Source organism: Centruroides sculpturatus, unplaced genomic scaffold, assembly GCF_000671375.1.
Source record: "Centruroides sculpturatus isolate CEXI.00-Female unplaced genomic scaffold, Cexi_2.0 scaffold1908, whole genome shotgun sequence".
Lineage (NCBI taxonomy): Eukaryota > Metazoa > Arthropoda > Arachnida > Scorpiones > Buthidae > Centruroides > Centruroides sculpturatus.
This window is the reverse complement of record NW_019386124.1, coordinates 69,241-78,448: the sequence shown is the minus strand read 5'-3', so window position 1 is coordinate 78,448 and position 9,208 is coordinate 69,241. Positions and strand designations below refer to the sequence as shown.

Sequence of the window (9,208 nt, the reverse complement as noted above, 5' to 3'; positions counted from 1 at the left end):
ACAGCGGCGGCCTTATCCATTGCGAGGCTCTGGGCGGCAGATCTTTGCGAGGCCCTTGTCCTTTGTGCAAAGTATGTGAATTGAAATAGTAGGCACTTATTAATATTAATATATACTGTACTATAAATTAAATTTATTTTATTGTTATAACTAATAGCCAAGGATGAAATAAAAAGTTTTAAATATCAACTTTTCTCAACTAGGTTGTTGCGCGAGGCCCCTCCAAGAGCGAGGTTCAGGGCGATTGCCCTGCTCGCCACCCCCTAAGGCCGCCACTGATTCCTAGAATTCGCTGAAGATCTATTTTAAAAAATTAGTTCCTACAACCTTATTTTCTGTCTGTTCGTTGATTATTTAATTATTACTAATTTATAGATTAAACTGTACGAAAATTCACAGGGCATCTATATAAACATAATTCCTAATTAGATATGAAGATTATCTAGTAATAAAACAAATGGTCTTAAAAATACATTAGCAAGTAAGCATGTTTACTGTACAAAAGAATAATAAACATTAAGTTTCTGTAATAATTTAAGAAAACGATGTAATTTTTATTCTTGAAGACCCAGAAAATTAGTGCATTGCAATTTTTGGCTAAAGTTTCGAAGTAGGAAAGAGATTCAGTACTAGTTACATAAGCCTTCAATGTATTTTTGTTTTAGTAGACCTAGTATCAGCTAAGTTGCGTGACAAACTCCAGTTTTTTTTCTATTTGTTTATTCTTGCAATCCATGACTTTTAGGACATCCTTTGAGAAAAATTACATATTCCATTTGAGAAAGGGAATCGATGCTCTGGATATGGTCTACAGACACAAATCTGAATAAAAGAAAACGAAGGATTCTCGTGTTATCTCTTCACCTTTTCATACTCTTTCCAACCAATATCCCAGTCTGTAGCAACTCTTTTAATGCATTGTAATAGCATGCAAATGGGCATAACTAAGGCTTAGACATAATTATAAAGAGAACATGTTAATGCTAAAGTAAATTGCTTACAGAATCTTATGGGAGAAATCATAATTGACAAGGAAATATAACTGTTAAATTATGAGAGATTATAAGCTATAAAGAATGGTTTATGAACCCATTAGAAGACTGAACTAATTTAACACTGATACAATGTATCGCACATGTATGTCAATTGGATAAACTTTCTATTTCATCAAAAAAATCTTTTCTATTTATGAACAGAATTTAAGGATTTCAAAAAGTCCATCTAATAGAGTGATACGTTTCACCACTTTCTTTACAAATTCCGTTAGAAAGCAAAATATATTTGTGCTATTTGTAACATTAAACACAAAGATTTCAATTTATACAACCTGAAATTTCTCGAAAATAATTCTCAACTCACCTGGATCCATCAACAACAACATCTGGGTTTGTACTATTGGGTTTCCCTCATGTAATCCCATTCGATAGGCAGTGTCTTTTATATTTTGAATCATATACTTCAATTTTGAGGCGATTTCGTCATCGTAGGGCGACGATTCTGGAATATCACTCATTGCGCGAATAAACAGCATCACTTTGATTATATTGGCTTGAAACAAGCTTCCAGAATCATGCATAGTAAAGTGTTCCCAGAGGTACTTCCTTGTTTTCAACAGACATCGAGCGAAGCCTTCATTCATGAAGCGATAAGGAATACCTTCGTTTCCGAGTGGGCGCTAAAATAAGAAAACACGTGTTAAATTAGTGAAAATTTACAACAAAGACTTCATTAGACAGAATAAATTTGAAAAGTCCGAGATTACGGAAAAGTTTAAACTGTTACATCGCAATAAACTCAACTGGTAAGTTGAGTCGATTCGATATGTATATTTGATAAGCCTGAATTACGAATGATCTTGAAATTCTTGAAGAATCATCAGAAAAATTAGTTTCGGATTTGAATCCCTGGAACTATAAAAAATGTGTAGAAATGAGGGGCTCCCGTAAAAAGGGACACGTGCTCCCATTTTCGTCTCGATTGCCCTTTTCCTAATCCTAAAATAGAAAATTCGCGAAAAGAAACTAATGAACAATATTTGTCCATTGGTCCATGCAACTTCATATGTTGACCAAAACCCATTCGTTATTTTCGAGTGAAACAAGTGCCACCTTGTGAGGGCGTTGATCTGACTTTGAAGCTCTTTGCGTAACGTACATTACGATGCATCTTTAGTAGCTTGTTTCCCCTTATCATAGTCTGCAATCCAATGCTTTAAGTACAATTTTCTAATAGAATAATATACAAATCGAAAAAGTTACTTACTGGAGGTTGAAAACTGATCTTTCCTCGATTTTCCTCCACTAAAAATTAAAGTATTTCATTAGACATGAAAAAAAAAAATAGAGAAACAATTGTCATCCTACTTACATAAAGCCTCAATATGTCTTTCCACTGTTTTACTGCTTTTATTTCTGATTGTCAGTTGCTTATCAAGGGAATTTACCAAATTCAAAACGTCTACAACAATTAGCATTTGCTCTTCCTCTTCGCATATTTCCTTTAATAAGATCGAATATTCTTTAGCTAATATCGTTGCTTCTGGATGAGCGATACACGCTCCGCTTGCTGTCTCGTCTAGAGATAAAAGACAAGATTAAAATATATTTTGATCTTAGGGAGAATAATGAGGACTGAGCACTTACCTAACTTAAAGAGGCAAACCAACTTTAGGAGATACAAATGGTAAAATGTAAATTTTTAATCGAACATCTGTGTGGCTGTATTCAGGATAGTAATGAGCAAGCATCTGTGCTTGTAGGATTTTATGTCATTTGGATTAATGTATCCCCCATCCACTTCGAAGGCTGGCCCTTTGCCTACCTGATCGGCTATTGCTGTTAGATACCTTCCTTTGTTGCCATTTGCTTTTAAAAGAACGATCTGTAACGAAAACAAATCTTTGTTTAGAATCATAATGAATCTCCGGCCTAAATTACAATTGTGAAATACTACACTAAACTTGGAGCCCATTAAGTCTCGCTAAAATCAAACTTTGACTTACAGCACCAACTACAAAGTGTCTATCGTTCTTCAGAGATCTACCCAAGTGTTGCTTTCAATAATCCTTCTTCAACAGTTCAACGGGACTTTAAAATCCTTTAATTTGTAGAAAGTATTGTAAGTGTAATAAGCAGAAGGGCTTTGAAATCTTTTTTTTTCCCCTTCTGATTATCCCGGACGACCATTCATGAATATGCTCACTTAAGTGGTATGAATTCTAATCCTTTCTGCAGGATAGATCCTGAAATTTCATCCTTCGTTTCATCTTAGTGTAATTGTACTTCAATCCAACCGCCCAGAATATGTATAAACAAACAATGACTCAATCACCCAAATATACGTAAGTGGGGGAAGAATGCTAATTTTTTCAATGACGACCTCAAAAACAATTCATAATTAAATATACTATGTCACCAATGGAAGAATCATTGCATCTTCACATTCTGCTGTTGTGTTTAACAATTGGAAGAAATGCAAAAAAAATCACTCATCTTTGCATTGTTGAAATGCAAATAAATTAACTGCATGGTCAGTAAAAACGTCTATATATTCAGGAAAATTTAGTTCCATTTAAAAACTTTTTCATTTTTGCACTTCTGTTAACAATTAAGTCTTTTCTCAGGCTCATAATAGAGACATTTGCAGAACAGACCATCCATATAAAACACTTGAGAAAGTGAACCCTAAGAGACTTAATGGGCAGAGAGGATGCTAACATAACCTTAAATACGTCAGTCTTAAGAGGATGTTAAATCTGAAGGTCACTTACCACTTGGTCGACGTTCAGTTGAAAGATGTCTTTCTGCTCCCAGATCCATTGAACATATCGATCCCAACACCGATCCAAGTATTTGGCAAAGTGAGCATCGGCACCTTTTTCTTCCAAAGACTGTTTTTCATATAAAAATATTTAATTTCTTGTAAATTGAAATGTATTATCGCGTATCTTGTGGATTCCACACATCGAATGGAATATCTAATTGAATAATCCATAATATTAAATTAAAATTCCATTTTGTGACAAGAACTGTTCATGAATCTACTGTTATAAATCGATACTAATTCAAGAGAGGACATACCTCGTCTATAGATCCTCCATCCACATACTCTTTCATTAATTCCGAATTGTACTCGATTTTTTCATATGCTAGGTATGGAAGAAATAAATTTTAAAAAGAAATAAGACAATCTCAAAGTAATAAAAACACTCACTACAAATATCCTCCACGTCCAAGTATTGGAAAACAATAGAAAGAAGACAGGAAGAACAATTTTTGGGACATCCAACACGGCAGAAGACTGTTGTCCCCTTTTCAACTAATTTTTCCATTTTTGAGTAACACTTGTAACATAAGTATATGCTGCTGTATACTTCACCTATTTCTTCACAAACATAACATTTTCCGTATGTTGGTATGTAAAGTTTTGCTGCCAATTCGGTGTTCTGGTCATTCGTTTCTTTTTCACCATCTTCTTCATCCATTCCTTCTAAAATATTAAATAGATTAAAGAGCGTTTCCATTCAGATATGATCTCGTATATGCACCATACTTTGTTTGTTTCAATTAAGAATTTTTTATGCCCATTACAAAGTTAAGATTCTCTCATTATTCTAAGAATTTTAAAGATTGTCAAAATTACTTCCCTGAATTCAATGTTCCACGTAAATTTGGGAAATTCGTGTGGGTTGTCAAATCAAAAATCAAAATTTTTAAACAAATCCATATACAATCGCCACCATAGATGGTCACTACGTTACGCAGGGTCTTACTAAACACGATTCGACATGCGTAGCTTCGTATAGATGAAACAGGTGATAATTTACATATATATGTCTCTAATACCAACAGTTAGCTTCTGTGCTTATTACTGTGCTAAGCTACACACTGTGGCTACTTTCTCGTGCATCACCTTATACAATAATAATAATAATTTAAACGTAACAACTGCGTATAATTGCCTTAATTCGGGAATGCTCGATATTGAAATAATTTACCTGTATTAAGGTCTTCAAGAACTGGAAATAATGCATCTATCATCCTGGTTTCAAGAGAATTATCCTGTGCTCTCTCATAAATAGTTTCCTGTTCTTCTATTTCAATTTCTAAATTAGTATAATATGTAGTAATTAATAACACATAAAATCATAAAATTTCTATGAATAAACTTATGAATTGATTGGTTACCTTCTTCTTCTTCAGTGATAAACAATTGATCACTATCTTGATCACCTACAAAAGAAAAAAAAGCCAAAAAATTAATAGAGAGAGTGACATCAAATGGGCGTATTTTGAAAAGTTTGATCAGATTTATGGTTTTAAAATCATAACTATGTAGCGGCTTAGTGTACGAAGTACTGCAGATGTATATGGTTGCAATGCGTGGGAATGGGCAAAATATCTAAAAAAGTTTCACTATGCTGGTGGCTTAATCCTTGGGTAACAATAAAATGTTGAATAGCGAGCTCCATTTACGCACTCGACGTTATACACCTAATAAATAACAGAATGTTCTATGGCTTACGGAGTGTAATGGATGAAGAATGGCTGTTAAAAAGTGTAAAAAATAACTTTACATAGTTTATGGATGATCCCAAACATTATTACAGGTGAAAAGCTTGATTTTGTAGGATGAAAAGTGTTTTTAAAATAAGTATAAATGCAAGATATACTGCCACCTGATGAAATGTAAACGTTACCTAAGGTTTCACTTGAGCCATCATTTTCCAAATTTGACAATGGGAAGTGTTGCTTGTGCAGTGTTATAAACTTTGCCTACTTTGGTGATGTAAAGATCTGTTGCCAAGTAATTTGGAAAATTTTATATTGAAGGAAAGAGGTGTTAAAGCGAGTGCCATGCGGGGACTTTTTCCTTTTTGTACTTGCATCTAGATGTTACCCATGTGATTCAATACGTTTTGCCTTAATTAATATTAAACTATATATGAACCTNAAGGTTTCACTTGAGCCATCATTTTCCAAATTTGACAATGGGAAGTGTTGCTTGTGCAGTGTTATAAACTTTGCCTACTTTGGTGATGTAAAGATCTGTTGCCAAGTAATTTGGAAAATTTTATATTGAAGGAAAGAGGTGTTAAAGCGAGTGCCATGCGGGGACTTTTTCCTTTTTGTACTTGCATCTAGATGTTACCCATGTGATTCAATACGTTTTGCCTTAATTAATATTAAACTATATATGAACCTTTATAAGTGAAAGTTATTTTTAACCTCCAACAAGATCGGGTTTGTCCCTTCCGGGAAAAACGTCACCGGTCACTTTTACACGGTAATCGGTCTCCTCCACCCAATAGCAAACTGGAAGTGTTCGTAGCGCCCTAACCGGTAACAGGCAGAACCATTCATTTCTTTGCAGAATTCATACAGTAAGGATGATCCTTGTACGATGATATTCTTGACCTGGGGTCGGGGGTGAAAGAGAAATTTCAAAAATTAAAAAAAAAAAATACTAACAAGGCGACTGTGTTTTCTATAAACTGTGGTACCCAGCAACACGGCACCCCAACTTCTACACACTCTACAGTCTCTCAGCACATAGCGCTTGTCATCAGTNGCATTTATCAGTTAATTCTTGCCAAGCAAAGTTGATACTGCCTATGGCATCTAAGATGGTACAGTAGAGCATCGTTTATTATCTGACCTCCGATTAACTGTCACATCGGTTAACCGACTGTTCTAGTCGGCAAATTCTAAATGTCCACTAGTGATTTGGCACTACAATATTTGGCTGTCTTGGCTACTTTGATATTATTTTTGTTAAATTTTGCGTGTTTTAGCTGGCAACATTGGCTCGACCATGAAAGACCAGTATTTAAACGAGGCTTAATTTTGTAATTATGAGTGGTGATTTGTTTGAGCAATAAAACAATTTAAAAATAATTTTTAACGATACAGTAGCGATGATTATTATTTTAGAAAAAAATTTGTTAGGCTAAACATCAATGAAAATTCAACGCAAAGTTGGTTAATAGCAATATACTAATAAACTAATTACATGGGATTTACTAATATCCTAATATACTATACAGTAGACCCCCCATAACGCGAAGATACGTTCCTCGTTATACGAATTTCGCGTTGTAGGAATCCTTGGGCTGTGATTGGCTCACATATTTGACACGTGTGAAGTTTACGGACTACGGCTGTTTGAAAGGTTTTCTTCCATAAAATTAATCGATTCTAGACTAATTTGACTTAACATTTCCAAAATACGTATATTTTTTTTGGAAATAATCCGTATAAACTATGCTATAAACAAAAAATTGTAGGATTACTTACCGAGTATGCACCATTCGACATCGCCATTGCTCAAGCTTGTTTTCGTTGCGGAACAGCGCAGCATTCATTCATTCATTTATTCATTCATTTTTGTTTAAGTACTTAGTACATGTCCCGGCCCTGCTAAAGCATTACCAGGAAGTTATACATATTCTTAAATATATATAGTTACCAATATTTGTATACATATACAATAATAACAAATAGTAATAAATAGTAATAAACAATATGAGTAAATAAGTGATATTTTAAATATGCTTATGACGTATATTAGGATAAATAATATTATCAAAACGAATTATAATGTTCAGAAAAACAAAAGAAAATAAATAAATATATAAAAATAAATGCTTAGTAGTTTATATCTGTGCAGAACAGCTCTTGGAGTACATTGCAGATGTGTACTCCAAGTATGCTCGTCACGAGAGACTTCTCAAATATATAAACGTAGGTACATATTTTCTGTTAATAGGCAATAAATAAAAAATACTGTTAATTCAAAAGATATCGGGCAATTGTGCTGTTCGCGAGCGGTTTTTCCATTGTTGCTTCATATAGTCAATAATAATAATAATAATAAGTCGTTTTTGATTTAATTATTTTTCATAAAATTAGTAACAAATAACGTTACGCTAATTGCAACTGTTTGCCAATGTCAGCTTCTTGTAAATGTCTTATATAGTGTTATATGTAACACACAAAATTCATATATTACAAGAATGNAACGTTACGCTAATTGCAACTGTTTGCCAATGTCAGCTTCTTGTAAATGTCTTATATAGTGTTATATGTAACACACAAAATTCATATATTACAAGAATGCCATTATTCCTCAACAACAATCAAATGAGCAAAATGAACATGAAGTACTAAAATTTGAAATTATCACGTTGAAAAATCACTGGTAAGATCATTATCATCAGAATCTTTTTCACTAGTATATTTTTGTACGGTTGAAGCAGATGATGATTTTCAAGTTTCACATTTATCGCTGTAAGAACTCAATTTTGTAGTTTAGTTTTCATTAAATTTAATTGCAAAAAAATACGTTCAACTGCTGCATTTGAATGAGGAAGCAATAAAAACATCTATTTACTGTCAAAGTAAAGTAANGTAGTTTAGTTTTCATTAAATTTAATTGCAAAAAAATACGTTCAACTGCTGCATTTGAATGAGGAAGCAATAAAAACATCTATTTACTGTCAAAGTAAAGTAAAAAAATACAGAAATATAAAATAAAAATGAATGTTTTAAAAGGAAAGGTATTAGGATTTCATGAATGGTACTAGGAAAATGGTGTTGGGTATCTTGGTACTGGGACAAGTAAAAAGGTACTATATTAGTACAAATGCACTAGGTAGAACAACACCCGGTACAAAAGTAGCCAACTGCTCCAGCAGTTGGCTACTTTTGGGCTACTTTTAAAAATTATTTGGCTACAAGAGCAAAAAACATCTGGCAACGCTGAGCTTAAGCAGTGGTGTCTTCGAACGGGTACACTCGATAAGTATTCCGACAATTTTTTGTTCATAGTATATTTTATATCGACCATTTCCAAGAAATTATACGTGTTTTGGAAATATTCGAGTGAAATTAGTCTGGATTTGATTAATTTTATGAAAGAAAACTTCTCAAATAGTTGTACCCACTAAACAGCACAAGTGCCCGATATCGAATACAAACGTTTATAATTCACGTGGTCGTCGTCTAACACGTGTAGACTAGTGAAATCCGCCATCTTGATCTTAAAAACTTTTATTATTCATAATTAGAACATATTTAAGATTTTAATATTCGGTAAAATTATATATAACATAATTACAATTGATATTTTGTATTATTAAAGAAAATTTTGGTAAGAAATTATTCACACATTTAATGACAATAAAATCTGTTTACAAGTAAAAAAATTA

At 33.1% G+C, this 9,208-nt stretch overlaps 2 protein-coding genes across 2 annotated transcripts in view; both read right to left on the bottom strand.

The window, feature by feature from the left end:
* Window positions 1-852: 852 nt before the first annotated feature.
* Window positions 853-9,208, bottom strand: part of LOC111613722 — a 45,703-nt gene continuing 37,347 nt past the window's right edge. Inside the window, exons 5-8 of the mRNA XM_023355059.1 lie at window positions 2,368-2,574; window positions 2,263-2,300; window positions 1,360-1,675; window positions 853-950 (exon numbers count right to left, since the gene is read on the bottom strand). Coding sequence (XP_023210827.1) covers window positions 853-950; window positions 1,360-1,675; window positions 2,263-2,300; window positions 2,368-2,574 — 659 coding nt within the window. The remainder of the gene's footprint in view (window positions 951-1,359; window positions 1,676-2,262; window positions 2,301-2,367; window positions 2,575-9,208) is intronic.
* On the bottom strand, window positions 2,672-5,376 carry LOC111613715. The gene is made up of 5 exons (XM_023355052.1): window positions 4,997-5,376; window positions 4,213-4,488; window positions 4,080-4,147; window positions 3,770-3,889; window positions 2,672-2,880 (listed from the first exon to the last, which is right to left on the bottom strand). The coding sequence occupies exons 1-5, from the start codon at window positions 5,037-5,039 to the stop codon at window positions 2,698-2,700; spliced, it is 690 nt and encodes a 229-aa protein (XP_023210820.1). The 5' UTR covers window positions 5,040-5,376; the 3' UTR covers window positions 2,672-2,697.